This window comes from Dipodomys merriami, unplaced genomic scaffold (genome assembly GCF_024711535.1).
Source record: "Dipodomys merriami isolate MVZ:Mamm:240054 unplaced genomic scaffold, mDipMer1.0.p SCAF_3, whole genome shotgun sequence".
In the NCBI taxonomy this organism is placed as follows: domain Eukaryota; kingdom Metazoa; phylum Chordata; class Mammalia; order Rodentia; family Heteromyidae; genus Dipodomys; species Dipodomys merriami.
In genome coordinates, this window is record NW_027204492.1 from 110,300,000 (window position 1) to 110,318,243 (window position 18,244).

Here is an 18,244-nt window from a genome sequence, read left to right on the forward strand (position 1 = left end):
CAGCACCCAGGCCATGAGTTCAAGTCCTAGGCCCAGAAAAAAATTATCCAAGTCTGGCATGACTTCCACTGGAATAAATGAAAGCTTTGTCACTCACATCTCCAGTATACAGGTCCTAATTACTCATCCAAATCCCCAGTGTAAGACCAATTAAGCAAGTTCAGAGCCCCACAAGACTAGAGCTTCAAGTGCAGAGAAATAACGGATGGAATAAGGGACCAGTCACTATCTTCATATAGAACTTGCTGTGAACATGGTAAAAATGCAGAAAGTACTCGATACCGGGGAACCTGGCCCAGTTCTGTCCTACTGAGCTTATCACTTCAGATAAGCCACCATGTTTTCCACTTTCTCTTAACAAAGAAATCTTAAATCATCTTGCAATGTTAGTATTAGCCTAAAATAAGTCAATAGAATTAAGGAAAGCATTGCTATGGAAAGAAGTGCTATCCAATCTGGAATTCATTCTTATTTACTGCTGTTCACTATGGAAACAGAGGTAGCCCAGGACACCACTTCTAGCCTTACTGACACCACTGAAGGGGGACATCAGACTCCACTTCAGTGGCTGTCTCTCAACTGACCATGAAGAGCAACCTGCGGGAAACTGCCTCATCTGCCATTGGAAAGAACTGTGTTTTGGGTCTTGGTTTTTTGTTTTTGTTTTTTTTTGGTCAGTCATGGGGCCTGAACTCTGGGCCTGGGCACTGTCCCTCAGCTCTTCAGCTCAAGGCTAGCGCTCTACCACTTGAGCCATAGCACCACTTCCGGCTTTTTTCTTTTTGCTTATGTGGTGCTGAAGAATCGAACCCAGGGCCTCATGCATGCAAGGCAAGTGTTCTACCACTGAGCCACCTTCCCAGCCCTGTGTTTTGGGTCTTTTGTTCTACACAGGGAACGTGCAAAGAGAGGCTTCACTGCTGCCTTTCATATGCTTGCTGAGGAAAGCAGTGGAAATAGCTATCCTGAACATGTACGTAGTATCATGTAACAGAATTTGTTTCTGGGACAAGTGAACATCAGGAAATGAGACAAATCTTGCTTGGGATATAGTGACAATGAGGCTCCTTCAAGTAATCTAGGTGAAACCTGCAGTCTCTAGTTTCTGTTTATCACTGAGGAAGGTATCCTCTCCTGAGCTTCTAGGTCAGACAGAACCAACTGTGCAGAAAGCACTACAGGTGGGTTGAGGGTGTCACCAGTGATGTCAGCTCACCTTTCCATCATGGCAGATATCATACCCATCAGGCTTGCACTCATGAGATCTAATGATCGTCTTCAAGTGGTATTTACTAAGAAATTTGGCAGTAACATCTGGTCCAAAGTAGCAGCCCCCTCCTCGACTTGTGTTTGGATAACAGCCATCCTTGCCTCTGGGGTCACTCCACAGAAGGTCAATAACCTTGGGACAATAAAACCAAATTAGGCTACTACTTACAAATATGAATCTGTCTTGCCAGATTCCAACCTATTTTCCAGAAATTTAACCCAAGGTTCCCAAAGAATATTCCTCATTCTTTCCTCAAAATTGTTCAGACACATTTCTTTCATGTACCCTCCTTTCCATCATAATTATAATGCCCATTAGTATCCCACTTTTCTGCTCATCCCCAATAACCAGTTCAGCAACCATCAATGTCCAAGATAGCAATGCTCGGTAACTGTAAAGAATGTTTGAAAATTTTCATTTGTTGTTTCACAATTGTTGAATCCACAAGGTTTTTTTTTTCTCTTAAGATAGTAACTGTCATACTCAAGAGGACATAGTAACTTCCCACAATGAACACATACATTCCTTTTCTTTTTATATGTTAGAACTAGTACCTGAACTCAGGGTCAGGGCATTCTCCGGTGGCTTTTTCTTTCAAGACTGATAACTCTATCACTTCAGCTACATCATCACTTCTGGCTTTTTGCAGTAAATTGGAGATAAGAATATCATGGACTTTTCAGCCCCTGCTTACTTCGAACTTCAATCCTAAGATCTCAGTCTCTTTAGTAGTTAGGATTGAGCCACTGGAACAGAGTTCACATTAGGCATTCTTATTATGTTCCTAGAGATTAGCTATAACTTACACTTCAGGCTTGGGTACATGCTTTCTTTCCTGTTGAGCCCGAGTTCTTGCTTTTTCTAGCCACAAATAGAGAAAACTATTAATCCAACCTTATCCCTAACATATCTCTCAAGGCCTGCCCCCTTCATAAGGACATTCTAAATTTCAGTAATACATGTGACACTAACTAGATACTACCAGGTGTTTGCCTAAATCTGCATTTAATTAGCACAACATTTCTTATGGGGGCTGGAAGAGGCAAATGCAGGTAACACAATGGCAAGAAATGAAGTCTCAAGTTTCTAAGAATATTTTTCATACAAAATCAGTGGCTCTGCAGGCTCTTTGTGGCTCTGATTTAAATAAAGTTCTTTCTTTATTTCCACTTCTCCTATAAGAACTTAAAGAACTATAGGGAAACTATCTTTGTGATGAAAGATAGTGACAACCTCAAGAAGATGGTCTGGTTCTCATTTTAAAGATTTTTCATCTAGGCCAGTTGGCATGTAAAGTACCTCAAATTTGTAATCAACTATGGTTCTAAAAGTTTATATTTTTCAGTTTGTTCTTGTTGCCATCTTGTGTTTTGAGATGGAGAGTATGTGCTGTAGACTGAACCCAGTGTCTCACACATACCAGGAAAATGTTCTGCCACTAAGCTAAATCTCTCAGCTCTCCACACCCATATGTCCCTTTTAAGGCCATGAAATAGCCTGTAATTGAACTATTGTTATTCTACTGGGTCCAAATCAGATCTTCACAAGAGGACCAGAAATAGTGGTTCTAGTAAATTGGTTGTGTAACCATCAGCAGGTTTGGTACTGAAGAGGAGCTGTAAATAAGTGAGAAAAAGGACAGTGTGATGGGAAGAACAGAACTAGCAAGAGAACCACTCTGGAAGGATCAGCACCTGGTTATCACTAGAGAAACCATGTAAAAGGCACACTTTCTGCAAGGCATTTTGAGTTTCTGATGAGTGGCTGAGGTGAGAATTAAAGCTACCTAAAGAAGAGTCAGCCTAGAATCCTGTCTCCAACTCAGTTCCAATATTGTACATTCTACCCTACAAATGGATACATATAATCCCTTTAGTTTGCTGGGTTTTAGAGGTATAGCTCCATGGTTAAGCATGTGTGAGTCCCTGGGTTTAATCTCCAGCACACATACACACATACATGTGAAAAAATGTACATGTACACAGATTATAGGTGCTGGTGAGGAAGCTGAGAAATTGGACCTCTTATACTTTGCCGGTAGGAATGTAAATGATATACTGCTTGGGAAAATGGGCTAGGGATTTCTCAAAATGTTTATCTTTATAGTTGTCTTTCCACCCAGCAATTCTACTCCTATAAATATGCTGAAACTGGATATATAGAAAAATGTGTGAGTGTTCAGATGAGTATTACTTGCAATATCCAAAAAATAGATATAACCCCTATTTCCATCAACTGATAAATGTCTATTCTTACTATAGAATATGTTTCACTAGTAAAAAAGAAATAGATACTGACACATGATACGATATAGAGGAACCTAAAGAACATCTTGTTAGCCGGGCACTCACACCTATAATTCTAGCTACTCGGGAGGCTGAGATCTAAGGATCGCGGTTCAAAACCAGCCTGGGCAAGGAAAGTCTGTGAGACTATTATTTCCAATCAACCATCAGAAAACTAGAAGTGGCACTGTGACTCAAGTGGTAAAGCGCTCGCCTTGAGCTGAAGGACAGCGCCAAGGCCCAGAGTTCAAGTCCCATGACCCACAAAAGAAGAACCAATCCCAAGGCTGAGCTTGAGGTCAGAGCCTGTACACTGTCCCCGAGCTTTTGTCCTCAAGGCTATTGCTCTACTGTCTAGCCACAACCCATTTCTGGCTTTTGAACAGTTAACTGGAGATAAGAGTATTGTGGACTTTCCTGCTCAAGCTGGTTTTGAACAGCAATTCTCAGATCTCAGCCTCCTGAATAGCTATGATTACACACATGAGCCACTGCCTCTAGACTACATCTTTTTTGCTTCTACTTTGCATAGAATAGGCAAATGTATAAGGATAGAAATTATATAATAGTTGCCTAAGCATGGTGAGAGCAGTATAGAGTTGAGTGAGTATTCAAATATTTTGAATTTTTGGGGGATGATAAAATTGTTTTAGTATTAGATTATGGTGACAGTTGGACAGATGTAAATACACTAAAAACTACTGGATTATTTATTTCAAATGGGCGAGTTATATGAAATATAGATTACATCTCAATAAAGGTACTAAAAATGTGATGAGAGCCGGGCGCTGGTGGCTCAGGCCTGTAATCCTAGCTACTCAGGAGGCTGAGATCTGAGGATCGCGGTTCAAAGCCAGCCCGGGCAGGAGAGACCGTGAGACTCCTATCTCCAATAAACCACCAGAAAACCGGAAGTGGCGCTGTAGCTCAAGTGGTAGAGCGCTCGCCTTGAGCTGAAGAGCTGAAGGACAGCGCCCAGGCCCAGAGTTCAAGCCCCACGCCCGACAAAAAAAAAAAAAAAAAAAAAAAAAATGTGATGAGAGCCAGGCATGAACTACTGTTCATGTCAATAATCACAACTTGTGGGAGGCATCTGTAAGGTGTACTGAGGTACTAATCCCATCCTGAGGAAAAACATCAGTCCACATCAGAAAAAAAAATCTGGAGCAAAAAGGTTCTGAAGTGTGACTCAAGTGACAAAGCTACTGAGATAATGGCATGATCAGATAACAAGTGTAAAGTCATTTAAAATTATACATTGTAAGGCACAACATCTTGTAAGTTGGTCATTTCATTCCTGTTTTGGTAAACACTTTGATTACCTACCTGTTCCCATTCATGCTTTGATAACTGTTCAGATAAGGAATTGCTTGAAGTGGCTTTCCCTGAGGCCATAATTTTACCAGCTTTATCTTTCTTCAAGTCCACGGCTTGGTCTCTATTCACTGACATGGGGGGCATCAACACAGTTTTCATCTACAAAGTAAATATGTACTTTAATTAAATAATCTGTTGTGCCTTTAAACTGATTGCTACTGGGACATTTTAAATAGTAGGAGGCAGCACTGTTAACAATTACACAAGAACAGGTGTAAACCAGAAAGTGTATTCAGAAAAGGGTTGTAAGAAAGTTTCTATCCAGTTTATAGTCTATGCAGTTAGAAGTTTCAAACCAATTTAAAGTTTGACCTGCTTTGATGTTAAACCTCTTAGGAGTTATTCAACAAGTATAAAACACTACATACCAGGTGCTTGGGTTTTATCAGTGAATTAGATAAAGAAAATATATTAAAAATAATATGAAGATTCTTTTTACCTCCCTGCTGCCAAATCTTGCCTGGTCTTCGGCTTCCCACTTCCCTGACTGTCTAGCTCTGACTCTCTCAGACCCCAGGGAACAGGCTCCATGCCTGAATTCAGATAGTAGGTGCTCAGCAAGTCACCACCAAGTAAATGAATCAAATGATATGCTCAAAGATGCTGAGTGGCACCCCTGGTCTCTGGTATTCAGAACCCCCCTCCAGTCCAATCCCATTTTCTCTTTCTCCAATCCTTCACCACTGTGGAATTTCCACACCAACACGTGTGTGTGTGTGTGTGTGTGTGTGTGTGTGTGTGTGTGTGCGTGTGTGTGTGTGTGTGTGTGTGTGTGTATGAGACAGCCCATGATATCGTCTAAAGGTTGTATTAATTCAAAGGATGCAAAGATAATAGCAACAATTTTTTTGTCAGTCATGGGGCTGTGAACTCTGGGCTTGGGCGCTTATCCCTCAGCTCTTCAGCTCAAGGCTACTGTTCAACCACTTGAGCCACAGCACCACTTCCGGTTTTCTGATGGTTAATTGGAGATAAGAGTCTCATGGATTTTCCTGCCTAGGCTAACTCTCAACCATGATCCTCAGATCTCAGCCTCCTGAGTAGCTAGGATTATAGGCGTGAACCACCAGCACCCAGCCTAATAGCAACAATATTGTGATTCACATGTGTGAAACTTCATGTGAATGAAACTTCAAGGTATGACAAGTATCTCAGATTCAACTGTCTCTCAAATTCAGTGCCAGCTCTAGAGTCCACCTACCCATTTTGGTGGGAAGGTGACTACCAGTTGTGAGTGGTAATGGTTCAGGTTTCTCACTAAGATGATAGATAGATAGATAGATAGATAGATAGATAGATAGATAGATAGATAGATAGATAGATAGATAGATCAATCTATATTATATACACACACACACACACACACACACACACACACACACACACACACACACACACACACACACACACACACACACACACACACACACACACACACACACACACACACATATTATTAGCTCCACAGCTGCTATTGTTCCTCATTCTCATGTGGCATTCCCCTTTTGCCTTGTCTAGAGACTTCAGCCTGACTTTGGTAAAGGAGAAACATAAATCCAGTTATCCTGTAAGGCCCACCCAATGATCCCTATACTATGTGGAATCTTTACACATACCATGTATACGCTTTCCTGAGAGGTTCTATTACAGGCTAATGTTTTGCTTCTGCTGTACTTACTATGATTATTTAGAATTAAAAGATTCCAAAAAATTAATCCAATGTATTTGAAATATAGAGGAAGTCATAAAAATTCTGACATAAGCTGGGCACCAGTGGCTCATACCTGTAATCCTAGCTACTCAGAAGGCTGAGATCTGAGGATAGTTCAAAGCAAGTCCAGAGAGGAACGTCTATGATACTCTATCTCCAATCAACCACTGAAAACCCAGAAGTGGAACTGTGGCTCACCTGGTAGAGTGCTAGCTTTGAGCAAAAAAGCTCAGGGACAGCACCCAGGTCCTGAGTTCAGGCCCCAGAACTGGCACACACATGCATGCACACACATGTGCATGTACACACAATTCAGATATAAAGTGTTAGGTAATTATATGTACAAGAGCCATCTAGTGTAATAAAATTCATAAATGTGGAAAGATTATTAGTTGCTGTGGCAAAATTGGGAGAATGGAGTACTACTGTTTAATGGGTACAGTTTCAACCAAAGGAGATTAAAAGTTCTGTACATTCACAGTGATGTGAATGCACTTAATGTGGCTGATCTATATATACACTTTAAAAAAGGTTGCAGTGGTAAATTTTGTCATATATATTTTACCACAGTATACCATAAATAACTTGAGATTTTAGTTTTAAACGTCAAGATTTTTCACTTCTAGTAATAGTATGAAATACCAAGGCTTCTTCATTTTCCCACTTTCAACATGAATTTTTTAAGAAACCTTTTCTAGACATAGAAATTACCCACTTTGTTCTGTATCATGCAAAGGTTTTCTTTAAAATTTTAGTAGTACTTTCACACTTGTAACAATGACTAAAACAAATCAATTCAAAATGAAAAATGAAGGAATGCACATATTCCATTTAAAGTCTCTGAGATAAGATTCATGCAAATATTACTACTTACTTTGTTTCTTTCCAATCGGTGGAGTAAATTCAAGTCTGTAGACTCTGATATTCCACCATGTATGATGAGGATTTCATCATCAATAATTGTACCAATTGGGAGCCAGGTATAGACTTCTTCTAAGACTTTCAAGATTTGTTTCCCATGTAGCTGTAATAAGAGCTTGATTAAATTTTGATTTCCTGATATATTTTACTTAATGAATAGTCCCAATATATGAATAAAAATCACTAGTTGGGGCTGGGAAGGTGGCTCAGTGATAGAGTGCTTGCCTTGCATACATGAGGCCCTGGGTTTGATTCCTCAGCACCACATAAGCAGAAAAAAACGGAAGTGGCACTGTGGCTCAGGCGGTACAGCGCTTGCCTTGAGCTAAAGAGCTGAAGGAACAGTGCCCAGGCCCAGAGTGCAGGCCCCATGACCAACAAAAAATCACTAGTTTTCATGCCACCCAAATGAGGTAACCAAGGAGTCACTAACCAGCTAACACATAGAAATTGTTTTTTTTTTTTAATTCTGTACTTGTGATACTTTGATCTCTTGGGGTCTTAACTACTCTGAAGGAAATATCTAATAGCTACCGATAAGAATATGTACACCAATCAGTTCAGAGTCTATATCTCCAAGGACCTCTTTTATTGAACTATCCACTCAGAGCCATTCTTCAGGGAACCAGGGACCAAATAACTAGAGACAACTCTTATACCTCGAGCCAGCTGACATTATTCAAACTTGTTATTCTTAAGCCTGATTAGACTGAGATAACTTGCCCTTAGCTTCCAAGGAAAATAATAATAAAATCTAAATAAATAAATATATATGCTCTGCTCTGGTGCATGTTTTCCCTGGCTTCCCCTCCTCTCTCTCTTCTTTCTCTGTCTCTCTGTCTACTTCAGGGTCTTCTGTTAGTGAGGCAATCACTCTACAAATTGAACCATGCCACCTAGCTCCCTCTGCCTTTGGACTGATTCTGGTACTTTCCCCTGTGATTCTCCCTGGGTGCCATATGGCAGTGCTTCTTTCTTTATGACAGTCATTTCTTTGGCTTTACAAGGAGTTTATTGTCAATAATCATGCCAATTGGGATCCAGCTGACTAAAATAAACTCCAGGTTGGAACCTTCAATGGAATATACTCATCTTTGCTGAAGCCAACACAAAAGTCACAATGAAAAAGTAAATGTAAGACTCTACCATGACCAGGGCTTCTTACTGTATTTCAATTTGATGAAAAGATTCGGAATAGTTAGCACATCATTACTGGCTCTTTTCACTTCTATGCATAAACAGCAAAAAAAAAAAAAGTAAAAAAGTATGAGTCTTACCTTGTATTTATATAAAACTTCTTGTGTGAAGCCATACCTAAAGAAAAAGAGAATTTTAAACTGTTTACTGTTAATAACTCCTACTCACCTGAGTCATACAAAAAGGGGAACCATATTTACATTCATTGGCACCAGCACTATGAATCAAGAAACTAGACTTAAGTTGGAACTATTACTTACTAGAGTCTTTACTTGGCATGTCGCTACTTGCAATCAGCTTACAGGATAGTTTAGGGAAGAAAACAGATTTTCATGAAACAATCATTAGGCAACTTAAGAAATATGTAGTAGACACAGGTTGTATAAAGGCCCCAAGTGTTTTTTTGAGAAATGTGTTGTGACAGCTAGAGAAAGCTGTGTGGGCAAAGTCTCTTCATTTAGATAATTTTTTCCCTCAGACATTAAATATGTTAGAGTAAATGATAAGGGAAAAAACAGAAAAGATTGAACAGACAAAAATAAAATCCTAGAAGATAACAACATGGCTCTTCTAATGCAGCAGTGATACTCACTAGACACTATGTTGAAAATGAACTATACAACTTGTGGGGGAGGGGTCAGAAGGGAAAAAACTAGGAGAAAATGAGGAAAGACATGACTCTATTCAAAAAGAAATGTACTCAATACCTGACTTACATAACTGTAACCCCTTTGTACATCACCTTTACAGTAACAATAAAATGCATAAAATCACCTTAAAAATTAACTACTTAGCTTTGATCAAGACATTCAAAAGCCCAATACCAAAAGCATGAGACATACCATACCTTCTACTATTGCACTAGAACAAACTATTTTGTTTTCATAAAATGACAAAAAGGAAAAAAGCAAATGAAAGGAACATTTGTCACCTCCCATGCCTTTCAGAAAAAATACTAAATCATTTAGTGAATCTTTAACCCTCAAACCTCCAGTGTGTTATATTACCGCTAATCTTGAAAATGTTTATGCTAGGCTAGAAGCAAAGATCATTTCTTAAAAACAGACACATATGTGCAAAATGGTATCCATTTCTAGTATAATATCTGGAGCAAACCAAGAGAATAGACAGCAACAGAATGATTCCATCTAAGTCTGCTCATAGAATCAGCCACATCTGCAAATCTAGTGTAACATAAATACCCCAAAACAACCATGTAGACTGTGAAAGGTGGGCATGCCAGATAAAGAACAGAATAAATGGAAGATGTAAAAACAGGACTGGAATAAAAGATAGGATTTAGGCTTCAGAGCAAATTACATTTACTTCACTAAAGACCGGGGTGGTAAACAGGAGTAAGAATTGAAGCCTTCCTTGAGATTCTCCTTGTCTCTTTTTCTTTACCCTTACCCCTAACTCTTCTGGGAATTATGCATGGTGGTTTTTTTCTAGAGTGGAAAATAAAGGAGGCAAATCTAAAAGCCAAGGGTACCTTAGATTCATCATAAAATCTTCATGGTTCCCTCTGTTCAAGTGCAAGTCACTGGGGTATACAAGAAAACTCACAAACAGGACCATTAGGATTTCTATGGAATTTCTGCCTCGATCAACAAAATCACCATTAAAAATATATGAGTTGTTTTCTGAAGGAAGACCATTCTGTGGAAGGAGAGGGAGAAAACCAAGCAGTTAAAAGAATGCTTTCCTTCGGGTGGGTTCTATCTGTGCTTTTATATTTGGTATTTATGAAACTGAATAAAGCCAATGTTCAGTGCATATATGTTGACAATTTTTATATCCTCTTAGTGAATTGCTGACATGAAGTGCAATCTTATCTGAAAAATAACTAAAATTTTAAAAGGCATAGACATATGCCTCAAGGAGTACAGTGTTGACTAGAAAGTACAAGGCCCTAAGTTCAAACATTATTTTATTATTTATTCATTTAAATACAATTAATAAAAAACCAAATTCGTTCTTCATCTTGCACAACCTAGATATTTGTGACATACTAAAGACAATGAAGACAATCAGATACAAATTGCTATCTATACATTGTATACTGTATATATAAACAGCAATGAAGTTGATTAATGCAATCTGATCATTTTTTTGTGCTAGGCTGGGGCTTGAACTCAGGGCCAGGGTGCTATCCCTGAGGTTTTTCACTCAAGGCTAGACCTCTACCATTTAAGACATATTTCCACTTCGAGCTCTTTTGGTAGTTTACTAGATATAAGAGGCTTACAGACTTTCCTCCTGGCTTCAACCTGCTATACTTAGGTTCTAGCCTCCTGAGTAGCTAAGATTACAGGAATGAGCTACTAGCACCTGGGCAATTACTTTTATAACAAATTTTGAACCATATAAAAAAATCAAGACATGCCTCAACAAATCTTTACTAAAATCTAGTATCTGTTTATCATACCTGTATTTGTATACACTATTAAAAACCAATACTCCCATTTTCCATAAGACTGCCCTCCTTCAACAAAAGCACAAATACTTAGCAAAATAATCATTTACCTTATAGAAGATCAACAAAAGGTCTTCCAGGCTCCCATGCAAATCACCTGAAATAATTTTCTTAAATCACTATTCAGTAGAAAACAAGATGCAATGTTTATTTTGTTATAAAGTTGTAAACCTCAAATACTCCCAGTGTTCCTAGGGCATTGGGATTTTACACTACAATATTAATTCAGCAGGAAATCTGTTTTCATGGTACCATTTTTTTGTGCTCCTATGTAAATGGGGCAATATATGATATTATTCACTCCAGTCATTTATGCAAGGGTTCATTTACATTGAGTTAAGCATTTTGCGAATGCATGTACTTCAATGATCATGATCAGTACGTATAAATGTTCTATAAGATGAATACTGTTTTCATTATTCTCATTTTCCAAATGAGGCTCATATTAGCTAAGTAAATTATGAACCTACCAAGCTAACCAATATCAGAGCTGGAATTCAAACCCAACATTATTTCACTTGAAAATTCAAGAACTTAGAAGTTGGGAATGGTGGCACAAACATATAATCCTATCACTTGGGAGGTTGAAGTAGAAATATTACAAGTTCAAGGTGAATCTGAGGTACATAATAGGACATTGACTCAAAGAAAAAAATATAGGCTGGGTAGAATGCATGTGTGTATTCCCAGCTACTTGGAGTTCAGGAGGACTGAAGCTCAAATGGCCTGGGAAAAAAGTTAGCAAGACTTCATCACAATAAAACAGGCCCATAATGAAGCCAGGCACCAGTGGCTGATGTCTATAATCCTAACTACTCAGGAGGCTGAGATCTGAGGATCACAGTTCAAAGCCAACCCCGGGCAAGAAAGTCCAAGAGACTCTTATCTCCAATAAACTATTTTAAAAAAAAGCCAGAAGTGATGCTGGGGCTTAAGTAGTAGAGCACTAGCCTTGAGCACAGAGAGGCTCAGGGACAGAGCCTAGGCCCTGAGTTCAAGCCCCAAGTTGGGCAAAAAAAAAATCAAAAAACAAAAAAACAAGCCAGTTATGGTGCAAGGAAATACAGGATCTGAGAGTACCTGTCAAAAAACATGAGGCCTTATCTGAAAAATAACTAAAACAAAAAGGACGGAGAATAGCTCAAGTAGTGGAGCCCTTGCAAGCAAGCCTAAGTTCCTGAGTTCATATCCTAGAACCATCAAAAAACCCTCACAAAACCAACAAACCCAAACTCTAGATTTTATCAATTTACTCTGCATGCTCTACATTATAATACTTAGGAAAGCAGTAACGGTATCTATAAAACTCATCACTAGATCCCCAAAGGCCTACCATAGAAACCAATGAACTACACAAACTCAATAAAAACATTTATAGCTGGAAGTGGCAGAGCGCTCGCCTTGAGCTGAAGAGCTAAGAGACAGTGCCCAGGCCCAGAGTTCAAGCCCCATCAACAACAACAACAACAAATTTAGTAACAAAGTGTTCAGCTTTTTTTTGTTTTTGTTTTTGTTTTTGGTCCGGTCGTGGGGCCTGAACTCTGGGCCTGGGTGCTGTCCCTCAGCTCTTCAGCTCAAGGCGAGTGCTCTACCACTTGAGCCACAGCACCACTTCTGGCCTTTTTTTCTGCTTATGTGATGCTGAGGAATCAAACCCAGGGCCTCATGCATGCAAGGCAAGCACTCTACCACTGAGCCACCTTCTCAGCCCAAAGTGTTCAGCTTTTGTTTTTGAGACAGTCTTATTGTAGTCCAGGCTGTCTATGACCTCACAATATTAATGCTTCAGCTCCCAAGTGCCAAGCTTACAGAGCACCATCACATCTGGCTAATACATAGTTTTTGAAGAGTTTTAGAAAATAAGCTCAGTAGCATGTGAAATTTAAAATTGGTGAGTACTTGACATTCTTTTAATGAGGCAGTAATAGGAAATGTATATGGTAAACAACTAAAGGAAATCATGCAAATATATCAAGCTATTAGTTTAAAAATAAGAGTGACTATGTGAGTCTTGTGATAAATATTTCTAGGAAAAAATATGTCTCTTTCTGGGTCTGTGATGGCAACTAAAGGTATAATGGAAGCACATGGGAGCAGATCCCACTGTGTTGTGGCTGTTACATATACTCAGATAGCAAGACTAACCCTGGCTTCGTAAGCCTTATGGCCTCCAATTCTTTATTTCTATGAAAAGTAAGGCCTGCAGAAGCCTAGGCCATCATGCTGAGATGTACCATATGCTAGAGAGCTGTAGTGGCCCCATTAGGTTGGAACTGAACCTTGAGATATTTCAAAAATCTGAGTCATGACATTTCCTGAGGATGTACTGCTATCATCACTATCAGATGCTAGACATGGAAATGGTTTAATTAGATTATCAAATTGACTTTTACTTGTCAAAGTAAAGGAGCAAGTCAAATTAATTTGGAAAATAACAACCACTGTTTGGCAACCTAAAGGCTTAATTAGAAGTTAAGGGAATTGTTCCTTCTAAACTCCCCACTCCCAAACAGTTGCAATCACACTGAGCACCAACTGTGATGAATTTCAATGTGTACTGTTTCTTCAAGCGATATCTTGCCAGGCTGGACTATGTGATAAATCTTGTTATGTAGAAGAACAAGAAACGGATTTCTGGGATATTCCCACTCTTTTAAAACCTGCAGAGACTAGTCAGAAAAAATCTAAAACAGTAGTCAAAGGCAGGAAAGAATTTCATCTCCACCCTGCCTTGGTTCTCTTCCTAACAATGTGACATGAAATTAAGTTAATGAGAGCTAGTCACAGGGAAAAGAAGCTTATTCCACTCACAGATTGTTTTCCATGTTAAATGTTATCTGCCTTTATAAAAACTATCCATTCTTTCATTACTCACATAATTAATTCCTACCAGAGGGTGAAATAAATACAAAACAAAGACAGGCAACAATAGTATCATGATAAATAATTCTAAATTATCATCAAATGATGCACTTTTCAAGTCAAATATATGATATAGAACCAAAAAGCTCCTAATTATCAATCTGATAACTCTCCTCTAAAACTTACCACAAATTGTTATCTCCTTGGAGGGAGAAGTTGTTACATGTGTGAAATTTGGCATTTTCCTCAGGATTTTCTTGGTTTCAAATAGCACCTCTAACACGTAGTGAGCATGAAGTACCTGTGAGGAGAAACCAGAGGAAATAGACATAATGAATACATAGACATGAATACATAGAAAATTCTAAAAATGAAACATATGAAGACATTTAGGTTGATGCATTTTAAGATAACCTCTAAATGGTTCCCAAATTGATCATTCTAGCACAGTGTATGGCATATTAAAAAAAAAAAAAAAAAACCTCAGGACGTATTTGTGAATAACTGAATGAATAAATGTTCTAAAAAAAAATCTTGCTTCAGCCCCCAAGTGCCAGGCTGACAGGGGCATCTCCCAGGCATGGAGGCTTGAGAAGATTTGGTTTACAGCTTTAAGAATGCTCACAACAGCAAGTACATTTATGGAAAAACCTAACTACAACACATACTCCAAACACAGTAAGACACTTGGATTTTCTCATATTTATGACTATCTCATTGCTCTCCTCTAGTTATAGTGTTGATGAATGAGCCCATGGTTTTGTGGTTTTAGTCTGTTAGTTCCCTGGACTTAAAAAAATATCCAGCATGTTTTTCTCCCCTTTATTTTATTATAAAATATTGCAAATACCTATGTCAGACATACAGTAAGCAGAGAGAGGACTACTTCACAAACTTTGCAAGTGATAAAAAACTTTAAGGTCCAGTTCTACTTAGAACTAAGATATCCAATGATGGCAACCACTACTATATGGAGCTATTGGGCACCTGGAATGAGGCTAGCTGGATTTGGGTTGTGCTGTAAAGTTCATACTGGATTTCAAACACCTAGTATGAAGAAAAAAGTAAAGTGTCTCAACAATCATTTTTATATGATTATTTTTTAAAGTAATGTTTCACATTCTGAGTGAAATAACTACCAAAATTGATTCCATGTGTTACATTTGAAATGTAACTACTAGAAAATTCTAAGTATATGGTTCACATATCTGTATTGGATAGAGTTGGTTTAAATTACTCAAGGCTGAGAGGGGGGTCATAGCTACACGTCTTTCAAATATTGCTGTGGGAAAGGGTCAGATAAGTTGATGTTAGGTGAAATGAAACCCAAGATAAGGACTCAAATGATTTTTCTTTCTTGCTATTGTTTCTAACATATTTATAAGATGATTTCTTTGTTGCTTTGTATGTCCCTCCCCCACAGTATAACCCCTGTTTTCATTGTATTTGATGTTGGTATAATTTGGGGAGGGGAAGGCAAAAAACAAATTGTTTAAATAGGGATACAGGTGGATCCATTGCAACAATGACATGTATAAGACATTATGTCAAAAAACGAACTTTACAACTTTGGCTGGGGGGGGGGTGGCAGGCAGAGGGGGAGATGGGAAGGGATGGGAAGGGGAAGCAAAGGAGGAGGCAACGATGCTTAATAAGAAATGCACTCATTACCTTGCTCATGTAATTGTAACCCCTCTGTATGGTATTTTCACAAATAAAAAAATAAATAAAATATTGTTGTGGGTATGGATTGAGGCAGGTAGAACATATTGAATCATCCTGTCTCATGATGTCCTGAAATGTCCATTTTCTTTCTTTCTTTTTTTCTTTTTTCTTTTTGTCGGTCATGGGGCTTGAGCTCTTGGCCTGGGCGCTGTCCTTGTGTTCTTTTTTTTTTTGGGGGGGGGGGTCAGGTTGTGAGGCCTGAACTCTGGGCCTGGGTGCTATCCCTCAGCTCTTCAGCTCAAAGCTAGCACTCTACCACTTGAGCCACAGCACCACTTCTGGCTTTTTTCTTTTTGCTTATGTGGTGCTGAGGAATCGAACCCAGGGCCTCACGCATGCAAGGCAAGCGCTCTACCACTGAGCCACCTTCCCAGCCCCTGTCCCTGTGCTCTTCAGCTCAAGGAGAGTGCTCTACCGCTTGAGCCACAGTACCACTTCCGGTTTTCTAGTGGTTTATTGGAGCTGAATCTCACAGACTTTTCTGCCCGGGCTGGCTTTGAACCGTGATCCTCAGATCTCAGCCTCCTGAGTAGCTAGGTTTACAGGTTTGAGTCACCAGTGCCCAGCTGAAATGTCCATTTTCATAGCTATTAAAGTAAAATTATTTTTTTCTTCAAGAATCCTCAATATTATTTAAGTCTTAAGAATTTTCATTTTTATGATGTATGGAAATATGACAGTGAATTCTATTAATATGTACAATTATTATGCTAATAATGATGACAATAACAAACTTTCTCCTTCAAAAAAAAGAATTTTCATGACTATTTTTTAAAGAGACAGCAAAGAGGATATATAGCAATATGAGAATTAAGAGGAAAGAGAATCCTGGATATCGATTAGTGAGGAGATAACCCATTTCTTACCTATACACACCTAATAGATTGTTAAGACTTTTTCCCAACAAATGCATTCTAAAACCACTCAGTCTTAATGTGAACTGTTTCTCAATCACAGGCTAAAGAAATAGGTAAAATACTCTTATTTAGCTGGAATGCTGTTTCATAGTTAAGGCGGGGATGGGACTATGTGTGGTTACCACCTTGTGCCTGCAGGAAAGGGCTCCACCATTGAAACCTCACTATTCAACATCTTTGTTCTTCGACAATTTAAAAACTACTCTTGTGTAATGGCTTGTTTGTACACTAAATCCATTGATTCCCAATGCTGGCTTCAATGTTACTTGTACTTGCCATTGAGCCTTTTCTGTTCCAAATGTATTACTAATCAGAGCACTTGCTATATGAAGATAGTGTTGTTTTTAAGTTAAAAAAATAAATTCTCACTGAGATTATCTTGTGACAAGAGAAAATTCTTGGTATCAAAATTTTTTCCACGATTAAATCATTTATTAATATTTGTACTTGCTGATAAGGATATCTTTCAGTAGCATTAAAATCAGTTTGTTCACAACTGTAACATTAGAGACTCAAAATGATTAATTCAGATGTTGGTTTCTATATTTATAAGTACATTCAGATTAACCACTCAAAATATTCACATTCTTTTAAATAAAATTATACTTTAAAAAGATATCTCTTTTAAATAGTATTTCTTTCTAAGAGTTGTTTTAGCTTGGTGCTGGGCTCATACCTATAATCTTAGCTACTCAGGGCATTAAGATCTGAGTATCAAGGTTCAAAGCCATTCCAGGCAGGAAAGTCTGAGACTCTTATCTCCAATTAATCACTCAAAAGCCAGAAGTAGACATGTGAGTTAAGTAGTAGCGTATCAGACTTTAGTGAAAAACCTAAGATATAGTGCTCAGTCTTTGAGTTCAAGATCCATTACTCACTCTCTGTCTCTGTCTCTCTCATACACAAATAAAAGCAGTTTTTAAATGTACAAAAGATGCATTTTGTACTTGGAATAAAAATGTATAGTCAGGTACTGGTGCTGTCACACCTGTAATCCTAACTACTCAGGAGGCTGATAGCTGAGGATTATGCTTTAAAGCCAGTTCACACAGACACATCTGAGAGACTCTCATCTTCAATAACCAGGAAAAAATCAGAAGAGGAGGTATGGCTCACATGGTAGAGTGCCAAGCCTAAGGAGAAAAAGTGAAGCAAGGGCATGAGACTCTGAGTTCAAGGCCCAGTAATCAAATAAACATATACATACACACAAATTAATATAACTCAAATTAATATTGAAATTTAGGTGTATATATATATATATATATATATATATATATATATGATTCTTTCAATAGAAATTGGTAGGCCTATTCAAAGAGAATGCAGCAAAAAAACAGAAATGAGATACTGATATAAAACTACATGGATAAACTCCGAAAGCAATGCCAAGCAAAAAGGTCACATATCAAATACTACCCATGAAACATTCATATTAGACACACTTGTAGAAGAAGAAATTAAATTGATTGCGGCCAGGAGGTGGGAGAACGAGGAAAAAGG

At 38.4% G+C, this 18,244-nt stretch overlaps 1 protein-coding gene across 3 annotated transcripts in view; it reads right to left on the bottom strand.

The window, feature by feature from the left end:
• The window catches only part of LOC138840455 (serine/threonine-protein phosphatase with EF-hands 1-like), a 66,471-nt gene that overhangs the window by 10,695 nt on the left and 37,532 nt on the right, over positions 1–18,244 (bottom strand). For all 3 annotated transcript variants that reach the window (XM_070040782.1, XM_070040783.1, XM_070040781.1), the window contains 7 exons: positions 14,286–14,400; positions 11,288–11,334; positions 10,254–10,420; positions 8,842–8,878; positions 7,518–7,667; positions 4,882–5,031; positions 1,217–1,402 (listed from right to left, as the gene is read on the bottom strand). In XM_070040782.1, coding sequence (XP_069896883.1) covers positions 1,217–1,402; positions 4,882–5,031; positions 7,518–7,667; positions 8,842–8,878; positions 10,254–10,420; positions 11,288–11,334; positions 14,286–14,400 — 852 coding nt within the window. The remainder of the gene's footprint in view (positions 1–1,216; positions 1,403–4,881; positions 5,032–7,517; positions 7,668–8,841; positions 8,879–10,253; positions 10,421–11,287; positions 11,335–14,285; positions 14,401–18,244) is intronic.